This window comes from Salmo trutta, chromosome 29, assembly GCF_901001165.1.
Source record: "Salmo trutta chromosome 29, fSalTru1.1, whole genome shotgun sequence".
Taxonomy (NCBI): domain Eukaryota; kingdom Metazoa; phylum Chordata; class Actinopteri; order Salmoniformes; family Salmonidae; genus Salmo; species Salmo trutta.
Genome location: NC_042985.1, coordinates 36,368,752 through 36,382,060, shown reverse-complemented (window position 1 = coordinate 36,382,060; position 13,309 = coordinate 36,368,752). Strand labels below are relative to the sequence as shown.

Here is a 13,309-nt window from a genome sequence, read left to right as displayed (position 1 = left end):
GTCCAGGTGTTCCTGTTTCAAGCATTGTAACTACTACTGCAGGACCTGAAGAAGACCCAAAACCACTGGACCAAGCCCCCCCCCCCCCCCGCACATCCAAACACATCAACCACAGCCTGTCTTTCTAGACTACAGGGCTCCTTTTATTAGGAATTCTATTTCAAGCCCCAGCCAGCAGCATGAGAGAACATAGCAAAAAGAACGTGGCCTCTGCTTTGAAAGCATCAAAAGACAGTCTGTAGAAGACGTGCCAATAGACCACAGGGCGAGAAGAGGGGGAGAGAGAGGCTACAATCCCACACGCCCTCAGAGATAGTCCCACCATGTTTACTTTGGAGGGGGGGGGGGGCGGGTTAGGATCTGCCTCTGCCATGTTTGAACTCCATGAACCTGTTGCCACACCTCTTCATCAAACTCTCCTTAAATCCCTAAATGGATGGGGGACAGGGGCCCGAGCTAAAGCGTAGAGAAGAGAGACTTCCACTAAGGTGAAGTTGACCGTAGAACAGAACTCCACAGAAAATCATCTATTGTACAATAGGAACGACATAAAGAGCAATAGAAGTTGATACGCTAGAATGGCAGGGAGAAATGCAAAGGTTTTAAATGACTGACAGCTTCTAATGCATATCGGAAATGATTCTATGAAATATTGATGAATGCACAGCAGATATGAAGAGACGGCTTTATCGTGGCAGTTTATTCCTTCTCATGTTCAATTGTATAACACTTTAAGATGATTTAACAGGATGGACATGTTGAGCTCAAAAGGTATTACTTGAGTAACTTGGTTGACTCGTTCTGAGTGCATCACTAGTGTCATTCACAAAAGGCTACAACACGTGCAGGAGATTTGTTGTGGAAAATTACGGAAATATCTACACCTGGCACACAAGACATCCTTTCTTCTGAAAAGATGAACGTGCAGTATATAGTGAGGCGGAGCGTCTCTAAAGACACTCTGTGGATTCAGGTGAGTGTGGCCCTTCTCCTTCCTAGGGTGATTATGAAGACCAGTGGTTAGAACTTAAGTGATTCATAGATTTAATGGGGGGGGGGTTAATGGGTGAGCATGGCCTCTGCATTCCTCCCTGTCGCCTCATTAATAATTCAACAGGGCAAAATCAGCACGCCCCCCCCCCCCCCCCCCCCCCCCCCGAGGAGCGTACGGTTTTATTGTGTTATAGGGTTCGTCCAAACACAGATTCAGCCCACGGTTTACTCTGCCTTTACTTTTGTGTCCTGGACCTGGGGCACTCCAGTCTGATTATTACTACACTATTTCAGCCTGTCAAAACAGCACTGCTGGAAACCACTTTAAAAACAGACTGGTTCACAGAAAAATGACCTGGTATGTATTCACTGTTATAACCCCCAGAAAGCTCCAGAGGAGCTGCCCCATCTTTTATCTAGTGTTTCTAAAAATGATCTCCAACAGAAATTCCCATTAGAAGCTGTGAGCAGCAGCTGCTTCTCTTACCTGGGTCCCGGTGAGGGGGGAGGAGAAGAGGAGGAGGATTTGAATCCAAACTTGGGAGACGCCTCCGGGAATTCACCAGAAGAATCAACCAGATCAGGCATCCCTGGTGAGGTGCTCACCGTCTTCGTGACGACCAGCTCAGGGTCCAGGACGAAGAGCTCGTCTTGGGATATCTCGGTCACATAGTTTAGGTGTTCCTGTTACGGAGAGAGAAACCATAATCACTTATGTACAGATCATAATGGCCATTGAACATGTTACTTGTTTATTTTGCTTTTGTTATCGGTGTTCCATTACTCTGCATAGTCAATGTATTCAGTGGTGTAAAGTACTTAAGTAAAAAATACTTTAAAGTACTAAAGTAGTTTTTGGGGGTATCTTTACTTTACTATTTATATTTTTGACAACTTTTACACCACTACATTCCTAAAGACAACAATTTACTTTTTACGCACTACATTTTCCCCGACACCTTAAAGTCCTCGTTACATTTTGAATGCTTAGCAGGACAGGAAAATGGTCCAATTTATGCACTTTTCAAAAGAACATCCCTGGTCATCCCTACTGCCTCTGTTCTGGAGGACTCACTATACACAAATGCTTCATTTGTAAATTATGTGTGTGTTGGAGTGTGCCCCTGTCTATAAGTAAATAAATTAAAAAAACAATACAATTATGCCATCTGGTTTGCTTAATATAAGGAATTTCAAATGATTTATACTTAAGTATATTTTAGCAATTACATTTACTTCTGATACTTAAGTATATTTAAAACTAAAAACTTTTAGACTTTTACTCAAGTAGTATTTTACTGGGCGACTCACTTTTACTTGAGTCATTTTCTATTAAGGTATCTTTACTTTTACTCAAGTATGACAATTGGGTACTTTTTCCCATCACTGAATGTATAATTATATACAATGAGACACACTCACCTGAGCACGATCAATTCTGTAAAATCGATCTGCAGTCGTGGCTAGAAGGAAAACAAGGAAAAATCTACTTAGAAATAGTATGAGATTTATAGAGAGTAAATAATATGAAAATAGGCTTGTACACAACCACGCACGCACACGCACGTACATGAACGCACGCGCATGCACACACACACACACACACACACAGTGTTCTAATGAGGCCAGAGAGGGCTGGTAACTGTGCAGGAGCTTAATCAAAGCGTTGACCTGATTAGACCAGCTCCGAAGCGCACCATGCCTTTGCCACATGTTGTTAAATGAAGGAAAAGATGGATAACCTGTATAATAAACAGAACAAGTAAGAGCAAAGGGCCACATAATTGGCCCATTGACTTGGGGACATTACAAGGAGAGTTAAAGGGTTCTGGTAGTGGGTGTAATTCTAGATGTTGGGGGACTGTACCGAACATCTCACACTGTTGCCAGCCAACTAGTCACAAACAGATTCACAGGAGACTGGATATGATCATATGTCAATATAATTGTATGTGCTTCTCAAAGGAAAATCAAATACACTATTGTGAGACTCACGAGTATGTACAACACCACATCTCAGCGTAGAAACTAAGACAGGGGAAGTAGTGCGAAATCTTTACATGGTTGAGGTCTAGTGATCAAATACTTACTACAGATGATCATTTCCCACCAGTCAGCAGAAATTCCACTAAACTAACTCTGTCCCGTCCCCCCCACAGTCTCGTTCTGTTGGACTGTACCAGTAATTAAGCTTCACGCTGCCATTCTGTCTAAGGGAGTGGAAATTAGCTGTTCTCTAGCCCAGTGGGAGCCGACTCAAAGGGGGTGCGCGCTGGAATGAAGTAGATCTGCCAGGCTTCTTCCCCTACATCTAAGATGTCAAGAAATAGACTCCCCTGTCCTCCGTGGACACTGCAAATTGAATTTCTGCCAGCTTCACTGAGCAGAATAATCCAGCTCTTATTTTTATTTTTTGAATAAAATGTATTTTTAAGAATATCTCACAGAAAAGCATGAAGTTTTGCCCAGAAGATTCCTTCAGTATCTTAAGGTCTTTAAGGGCAGGTCTGTGTACCGCATGTTTCTCAGCTTTTCCGAAATATCTGGGAAGGTGTTTTTTTCCCCTTCATCCTTATCAGAATGTATCAAAAAGTATGAAGTGTTTCCCCCGTCGTTCTAATTAAATAATCAGTCAAATCAGAATGCAGCTGGAATTCACTTGCTATGCTTCTAATCAAGAATTAGCCATGCTGTTTTGATGAGAGAGAAAACAATTATAATTTTTTCCACACGAGACCTTTACAACAGTCTTTTTTGGACGGCGCCTTTAAGATCTGGGCTGCTTTATTACCAGTGAATAGAAGCTAATCTGTGCTGATTTCAATGGAGCAGCTATGGGATTTAATTAAGCTTTGAAAAGCTACAGAAAATGTGGCTGTAGATTCCAACACCCTCCCTTCTCTACCAACTATCACTAGTTAAGTAAGTGAATTAACTTAGCATTCAAGCAATGACACCCTTCAGAGACCAGCTATCATATCAGTCTAGTGTAACGAGATGGAAGACTGTGAGTTTCACTGCAGGTGGAGTGGCTGATGAGCAGCACGAGTCCATCATATATGTAAACTGTGTAATGAGTAGTTATTCCTAGCAACGCACATAACGTGTAATTCACAACACTGAAGAAATACATTTAAAAAATCTCACGGGAACTGTGGACTGTCAGTGGAATAACTACAGTGGAATGAGTACCACAGATTCTTTACAGAAATATTATAAAACTGTATGCTTAAGAATATCTCACAGACAAGCATGAAGTCGGCCCAGAACATTCCTTTTCTGCTATGCAACAGAGAGCAGAAACATTCAAAGCAAATCAGTGACATTATTATCGAATAATTTCTGTATCTTTGCACCAGAGCTGTTGATCTAAATTAATGTTAAGATGGAGCTTGGTTTAATTGAATTGGCAGAGCCTATCGCACACAGAAATACAGCACAGCTGCGCTAAATCATGTTCTGGGTCGCTCTACCCATCTTCAATTCTTCTAAACAATAATCTAAAACAAAATGTTGAAATGATCCTCAAAACCTCTGTTTTGAACACGAAGAACTCAATTTATGCTGGGTATATTTGCTTGTAATGCAAATGTGAATCAATACCCTGCAGAAGAAATGCACTGATGCACTAATCGTAAAGGTCATAAAATGGCACTGCTCTATCAAATTAAGTCTACCTCGACGAAACATCAAATTCTGTGGTGAATGAACCAAGAAAACGGTGACTTGTAAGAGACAGATGCTCCCACTCGCAATGATCAGATTATGTGAAGCGCTCTCGCTTAAACATTGAAGATTGACAGAGGACTAAAAGAGGAGGCACAAGAGGAATACTACACTATAGAAAGTGTAAGGAATAAATAGCAGTGCTCTTTATAAGAAGTGGTACTTACAGTCCAAGAAGCACCACTTTGGCGAAAGCTTCTGCGAGGAAAGGGTCTTTGACTTAGCTCCCTCATCCTCCTGAGAAAGAAAATGGGACCAATGAGATTAGTTCCACAACAGCCTGCTCTTTACACCAAACATAAATGAGACTAGAAGGCCTTGACTCTGTTTTGTCCAACTTACTGGTCCATTGAAAAACAGAGGACTCAAATAATAAAAACCTTTTCTGCTAGATGTAGGGCAAGATGTAAAGGCCCTGAGTCTTGTGTTCAGACATAGGCTTTTTGAAATGAAAAGTACTTTTCTGGGCAGTGAGTTCACTGAATGGGCCCAGCATATTAACCCCTCCTTGACTCTTTCATATAGAGTTCCATGAGTTTAGGAGGGCAGGTGTTTTCACCCCCCTCATGTGTGCCTCAGTCACAGAATCCTTGGTCCATAGACCTACGATTCCTTTGGACACGGTTCTTTGCATTGGCTGAACTCTACTTAATCCAAGCACTTTCCAAAGGTACTATAGTCCAGTGACCTTATGCAATGAGACACATTGACATAATCCTCTTCAGAACTTGATCTTGAAGGTAAGTCAGTGTTTAGAGGAAAACGGGCCGAGGCAAGCCACAAAAAGGACATTTGTCTATTCAATGTTCAGACGGAAAGAGAACTGTTGGAATGTGACGACAACAACAGAAGTCATTTCTAGGGCCATGAGTTTCTCCTGACCACATGCCTTGGCCAGGAAAACTCCAGGCCCTAGTTAGAGTTATAGGCTAAAACTAGTGCAGAGAGTTTTTCCTGACCAGTTTAACTGTGGTCAGGAAAACGTACTACTGATTTCCCATCTAAAGGTAAACTTGACCAGTCCATCTAACTTCCAAAGGGACCAGGAGGATAGCAGTGTACAGAATGTAATGATACATGCGGAACTATGCTGAAAGATCATGCTTAGCTTAGGGCACAAATACTGGATACCACCTACAAGAAAAAAAACACACCCACACACCCACAAACAAACAAACAAAGAAAATCGTGTACACAAGGTAGCCAATCTAAGAAACGGCAGACTTTTCTGGGTCTCGAACAGGGAACCCAAAAAATGCAACCACCAAACGAGACAGTATCAACTAGTCCACTAACTGGTCTAGGTCGTAGTGCTCTCTTATATTCAGCAAAAGTATTACTAACTGCAGTAACATAGCCACAGCAACCTTAACAGCAGTTTCTTAAACATTGGATGCTTGCTGCATACAAAAATCAGAAGCAAACATACTCCTGATTACAATGTCTCTCTTTCATGCACACAGAAAGGGAGAGAGAGTAAACACCCACAATCACAAACAAACAAACACACAACACTAAAGAACACATCTAAACCATGCTTAGGGGCACAGAGGAACAAGGAGAGAAACTCTTCCCCAGAGAGCCAAATTTGGGTTGGTTTGTATAGGGGGAACAGGGCCACTACAGAAAAGACAAGAGGAAAAAAAGGGTCTCCTGAGTACAGCCTCTATTATTCAGCCATTCACATTATGCAGCCGGTTTGGCTGAGCTGTGAATGGGGATCTGAAGGAGGGCCAGGGTAGCTGGGAGGAGTGTGTGGTTACCACTGGAGACGGACAGTCTCAGCATCTACCCGCGCCTCTCGCCATCTGGGTATGCAACTTAGAGCGGTGTGGTGAAATCACTTTGTTAAAGGACTAGGGCACGATATTTGAACATTGATGCGACACACCCTTTGACTGATTGCACAGCTTATTCGTTTTGAAGCCAACAAGGAACTACTTGATGTGAGCAGTGTATTTGTGCTCTAGATTATTTTCTTGGGAGACAAAAATAAGACATGGAAGAGTTGATCAAACACACAGTTCCAAGTAAACACCTAAAGCAACGATGAGAATTGTGGCTGCAGCTCTGCCTTTGTACCGTATGTGCTTGACGGTTATGCACAGGGTGGGACAGGTTTGACAAGTGTTTTCTTCAGACTTTAAGCCTATGTATCACATGCTCAAACAGTGTGTTCTCATAAAAAGAACGCGGTCATGACAAAAAAAAGGCCTCATCCTTGTTTTTGAATTCGATTACATTTTACGGTTATTGTTTGCACTGTTTGTGTTTGCTCCGGATAAGAGAGTCTGCTAAAATGACCAAAAATGTCAATGTAAAATGTAATCGGTGATCTAAAGGTCGTTTTTGATTAGGGGAACGTTTCCTTTTCAGACTTGTTCCTTTCCATGCCACAGGCTCCATGTCCTGTCTCGTTTCACCAACCTGGAGCACCAGTCGTTTGAAGAAGGGATGAACGGAGACGAAGTCCTGCGGAACAGCCCCAAAAACACTGTAATTCCATAAACGGAGACTCTCCTTCCTGCCTAATGCCCTTACCCAAAGTAAATCACCACGCGCGGATAGGAAAGTAAGCATCTCGTCTTGAAGTTACTATAATGACTGGTTTTGGATTGCAGAAAATGGGTTGAATGTAGTGGGGGAAACATCCCCCCCCTCAATTTATGCCGTCTTGTGTGCTACGAGTCCTACTTACCAATAATACAGTATTATTATTGGGTGATATGTTTTTGAGAGTAACATATAATGAAAGTGGATGATTACATATAACAGAACTAATACCATTCTGCAACAGTATAGTAGTCATCGTGTCTCCATTAGGAGCAGACAAAACCTAAATATGATTTAAGTCTTTTCTTATAACATTGAGCTGATGAAAACAGCAACAAAAGAACATACCGCATGGGAATCCCAAATGAGGGACAGCCGTTGAGGGATTGTGGTTAAAAAAAAATAAGGAGGAATATAATAATCAAATGATCGCAAAGCGGCGGTGCCGCTAAACCGGCAGCAAATTTCACGCACTATTTATTTCAATGGGTTTTGAACCAAACGAGACAGCGAGGGGGTTAGATGGGCAAGGATGTCATTTTTTGGAAGAATCGCAGTCTCCCCCATTCACAAACAACCACACATGCAATCCTTTCCTATACTAAAGACAGGTTTGGGCTTGTCTGTCGAGATGAGCCATCATATACCAGCCTGAGAGTAATTGCTCTTGACATCAGCAAGTTCAAACCTCTTCTAACCTCCTCTCTTCGTTCAGCTCTTGCACAACTTCATCAGAATGATTTCCCCCATCCTCTCATGGCATTAGCTCAGTCCTACCCCCTCTGTCGTCTTCTTCTACTCTCTGCCTGAATTGTCCTCCATCACAGACATTTCGGAGTTCTCCCCTGGTATTAGTTACCTCACAGCTCCTTTGTCTTTAAATGCTCTCATGTCCTCCATCCCTTCTGTCCCTCTTCTACCCAGAGTCCCATCTCATCAACCCACATGCTCTCCTCTTCTCCCCTCTCTGTCTTTCCTGTAATTCATCAGCTTACCATCTCCTTTACCCAGTGTTCCATCTACCTCCTCAACCCAACACGCTCTCCTTTGTCCCCTTCTCGCTGTCCCCACCTGCTTCCTTCATTTCTCACCTCTTGGAGCCTCTCGATGTGGGAGCGACATGTTTCCAGGTCACTGTCTCCCGGGACAACGATGAGGCCCAGCGGGATAGCTGTGGGGAGAGATGATGAGAGACAACATGCTGTTAAACACTGCTGCAGGCGCCTAGTGATCGAGGCATGAAAAAACATTCTACAGGTAGCTCATAGACACGAGCTACAAGACACAGCCTATCTGATTGTGTCCATTTATCAACTCGAAAACCAGAAAGGTTTTGGGGGGAAGTTTCTTTTGTTGGCAATAGATCAAGGATATATTTAGAGACTTGGGCTTCCTGGATGCCTTGTGTTTCATAGAGCGCCACGCAAAGTCCAATGCACTCAAACCCCTTTGAAACGGCTGTCAAAGTAGGTGAAGTGTATAAACCTAATAGCAATGGAAAACAATAAGAGGAAGAATTCTCTAAATGTGATGTCTGCAAACTGTCTGGCGACATGTTTGCCATTAGTTCCCATGCCCATTGATTTGTGCTAAACTAGAGACAGGCAATTAGGCCTAAAGTACAACTGGGCAGCAAGTGAGAGAGCAGATACACTATGTATCAGTGAGTGCATCAAAACCACATTATGTGATCATGAATGTCCGGGCCATCCACAGGGCCTTCTTCGCGATCAGAACAGAACAGAAATGAATGACTCGTGGACTATCAAGCTGAGATTTGTGAATTGAAAAAGTGTCTCTGAGCAGCAAGTTTCACAGGCAGAGAGAGAGAGAGAGAGAGAAAAGCAGGCAGATTTCTCCACTGAGGAATGTGCTGTTGCCTAGCAACCTTGGAACAGTCTGTCTCTAATTCAATTCCGCTTCTTTCTCTTCTTCCCCCCCCACGCTTCTCTTTTGCTGTCCTCACTCTGCAAAAGCAGAGTTGTCTAAACTCTTTATAGGTGTCAGGCAACTGAGAGAACTGCGTAACTGGTACCAGCCGCATGCTATATTTTTGGATCAGAGACGAGCGAATAGAGCATTAACCTCAGCCATGACAGCGAACATCCCTTGTACCTCAAGATCCATGTGAAACATCAGGGACCTAACTTGATTCAGTGTTAGCCAGAGGGAGGTCTGCGTGTGCTATCTAGAAAGATGCTAAACAATGTGCAAATCGCAGAATGATTGCTCACTTTCATGTGTTCGCTCCCATTTACATTTATGAGTGGCCTATCAAAAACAGCCTTGGAATTCGCTTGTACGTCAGCAAGCATGAGGGTGCATTAGGTACAAAGTTTGTTATTGGACCACTGTATGACAGTTTAATATGGACATTGAGTTTATTTATAGAATCAGTTAAAGTGTGCTTCAGGTTTAAAAACGTATATTATTTTATGTTAGTTGCACGTTCTGACATCTAGTGGTGGAAAACAAAGAATAAACTACTTTCAGCATTCCGTGAAGCAAATGGTAGGTACTGTTAAAAAAAACAGTTGGACCTCCACCAATTATGCCTGAGAACCTACTGGGAGGTTTTATGTCAGGTATTATAATTGCTAAGTCTCGTACGACCATCCTGAAATCTTGCGAGCTTACATTCTGTTTCGCTACACAAATTCCACAGCGGTCATCAGGATGGTAATACGAGGCTTTATAATTGCAAAAGTTCAGGAAGAACCTAAAACATTCATTATATTATTTCCCATTCCTCTTAGGAGTTGGTCCACAGCAGCTGGGTTTTGTACCATCGGAGACCAAAACAGCCCCAAACAGCATCATTTGCATATCAGAGTTACATAACTTGGGGCCAATAACTGTTGCAATTGTTGTCTGGGACACTGTCTGGAACAGTTAGGTTTGTGCATGAGGATGCGAATGTGAGAACAATTAAGAGTGTGGGGGAGGGGAGGGGCTGTAGCTGTGTTATGGAGGTGATTACAGTGTCGTCCTAGCACACAGGTGCTGCAGGAGGCTGTAGAGCACAGAACCACTGACAGAGCCCCTCTGGGGCCCCAGGGCATCCATTAGAGACAGTAATGGGTAGCTACCTCATTATCGCCTCACAGTCACACACTTGATATCTAGCCAAAGTCACATGCAGGGAGGCCCACGCTGATAAACTCATAGCAATCGAATGGCCTGACGAGGGATAGGAGGAGGGTTTCAGGGTGGACGGAATAGCAAAACCTGGAGCCAATGCCCACCTCCCCTCCTCCCTGCCCAGGAGAAGCCAGGAAGAGAGAAAATGAAAGAGTTCCATCTCTGTGGGGTTTTCTGCTAAGTACCATATAAATCAAAAGGGACTTCCTTTTCCTTTGTAATTAGCTAGGCTAGTTGATGGCGGCATCCTTTAAGGGGGCGATCAAGGGCCTGGTGTCTCCTTCCACATGAAATATATTTGTGCTAACCGACGTTTGACAGTGACCGAGTGCACGCCTTTCCTATGCACTTCTCAGTAGTTGGTATACAGATGTACCTTATGCAGGTGCGTAACTGGCTTTGCAGGCATGGTTCCCTTGCGGGCACTGAATACATTTAGCTGAAAACCCTCCCACTTGCTGGCCAACAGATTTTCTCGAGGAGTTTTCATTCAATGGGGTTTTCAGTGCATCTATTTTAAGCCATCCCTTTTAAATACGGTGTACCTTTAAGTTAGAATTTTGTCAACAGACTCGCTAGAATATAAATATATGCATTTTGTTCTCTGTTCCAGCACCAATTGGTGGATTTCAAAATAACCAGATGTTGTAGATTTTTTAGATTAAGGAAAGTATTTATGAATCCTAAAAAAAAAAAACGGTTTGGAGAGCCTTTACACATAAAATAAAACGTTAATTTGATTCATTCTGAAAATTGCCTCATTCAGTTCTTCAACCCACTAATGTTGGAAGATTAGTGTACATAGAATTATAATAGGGAGAATAGTCTATATTATCAACTGTTACTAATGATCCTCAGCTTTACAGAGGAAGCAAATGAAGGTAAACGAAACTATGTCATTAAATGGAATGATAATGTAGGCTATACCAACTGATGGGATCTAATTGACAGTTGAATATGTGTGATTATTAGGCCTACTGACGGTCGATACGGATAAGTGGCGAATATTTAACATGACAGAAATAGGAATTAATTAAGATATTAGAGCGTGCCCATCCCTGCAAGTTAGACAGTACAACTTAGCACAGCATTTCATCAACTTTACTGTGGGAAAGTTGATATGCTTCAGTTTGCTGCCATATAACGGGTTTCACGTGTCTCCAGCGATTACAAGGTAAAATAGTTCTAAAACAAGTGTCATTTATATTAACAATTCCCTTATCCAAATGGATTACTCATTTACCTAGTCCTTGTCAAGTTGTCAAATACAGTGCATGGAGAAGGGTGTTATTTCTACTGGAAAACATTAAGTAAATGCTCTTTCCATTTGGAACCGGTAGAACCTTATTCATGGTTTCCTCCTGCGTAGTTGGTGGAATTATTAGGGAATTAAGTCAAGGTCAGAATATACACATACCTCTGCCACACCTGCATGTATTCAATCTACTGTACACCCCAAACAAATAGCAGGTGAATAGCATTCTATTCTCATGCTTAAATTCATGGTCAGAATACGCACAAGAGAGAAAAGTGCATAGAAAAGGAATCATTTTCCATTTACGCTCTTACTTCGGGTCGGAAAACTTGCCCGTAAAATGGCACAAGGATACGTGTAGTATCAGCCTCCCTGTGGCTCAGTTGGTAGAGCATGGTGTTTGCAATGGTGTTTTCAGCGCCAGGGTAGTGGGTTCGATTCCCACGGGGGGCCAGTACGTAAAAAAAAAAAAAAATGTATGAAATGAATTGAAATGTATGCATTCACTACTGTAAGTCGCTCTGGATAAGAGCGTCTGCTAAATGACTAAAATGTAAATGTAGTATATCTTCAGGTAATAGCTCTTGTCAACTGGCTCAAGTCCCTTACAGTGCATATGGCCAGGATTTAACTCTATAAAACAAGCCTGCCACTTTGAAATTCAACTGCACGGCAGTAAAAAAAAATAAAACTAAAATATGTGTAGACTACAGAGTTCTATGTCACTGAAAACACCTCTGGCTATCAGTAACATCCCTGCATGAAGCAGTGCTCAAGGGCCTGCTGCACTTCTCCTTGAACAGACTGGGCGACACCTGAAGGATGATGGAGTTACAGTGCATTAGACAGAGATGGAATACTCACAGGCTTCTTTAAGTTTCTCCTTGTCGTAATGCAGAGCCTCATAGTCTCGCATGTTAATACGGTTCACCCGGATCCTTAATCTCTCCGGGAAAGGCTGCTGGCTGTGGAAGACAACAGAAGAAGCATACCAGCTGGGTACCATCTCTCAAAAATTGGAATTACACCAAACTAAAATATAAAAGCAACAATTTCAAAGATTTTACTGCTGGGTACCATCTCTCAAAAATTGGAATTACACCAAACTAAAATATAAAAGCAACAATTTCAAAGATTTTACTGAGTTACAGTTCATATAAGGAAATCAGACAATTGAAAAAAATTATATTTTTATTTATTTTACCAGGTAAGTTGACTGAGAACACATTCTCATTTACAGCAACGACCTGGGGAATAGTTACAGGGGAGAGGAGGGGGATGAATGAGCCAATTGTAAGCTGGGGATGATTAGGTGGCCGTGATGGTATGAGGGCCAGATTGTGAATTTAGCCAGGACACCGGGGTTAACACCCCTACTCTTAAAATAAGTGCAATGGGATCTTTAATGACCTCAGAGAGTCAGGACACCTGTTTAACATCCCATCCGAGAGAAGGCACCCTACACAGGGCAGTGTCTCCAATCACAGCCCTGGGTTCATTAGGCCTTAATCTATGGATTTCACATGACTGGGCCCTAATCTATGGATTTCACATGACTGGGAATATAGATATGCATCTGTTGTTCACAGATGCCTTTATAAAAAGGTAGGGGCGTGGATCAAAAACCAGTCAGTATCTGGT

At 42.4% G+C, this 13,309-nt stretch overlaps 1 protein-coding gene across 7 annotated transcripts in view; it reads right to left on the bottom strand.

Moving 5' to 3' along the window:
* The window catches only part of LOC115167527 (diacylglycerol kinase zeta), a 120,535-nt gene that overhangs the window by 18,904 nt on the left and 88,322 nt on the right, over nucleotides 1-13,309 (bottom strand). For 5 of the 7 annotated variants that reach the window (XM_029722016.1, XM_029722017.1, XM_029722010.1 and 2 more), the window contains 6 exons: nucleotides 12,533-12,633; nucleotides 8,364-8,443; nucleotides 7,147-7,191; nucleotides 4,887-4,956; nucleotides 2,416-2,456; nucleotides 1,481-1,677 (listed from right to left, as the gene is read on the bottom strand). In XM_029722016.1, the coding sequence (XP_029577876.1) occupies nucleotides 1,481-1,677; nucleotides 2,416-2,456; nucleotides 4,887-4,956; nucleotides 7,147-7,191; nucleotides 8,364-8,443; nucleotides 12,533-12,633 (534 nt within the window). The remainder of the gene's footprint in view (nucleotides 1-1,480; nucleotides 1,678-2,415; nucleotides 2,457-4,886; nucleotides 4,957-7,146; nucleotides 7,192-8,363; nucleotides 8,444-12,532; nucleotides 12,634-13,309) is intronic. The other 2 variants (XM_029722011.1, XM_029722015.1) reach the window with 1 other exon arrangement.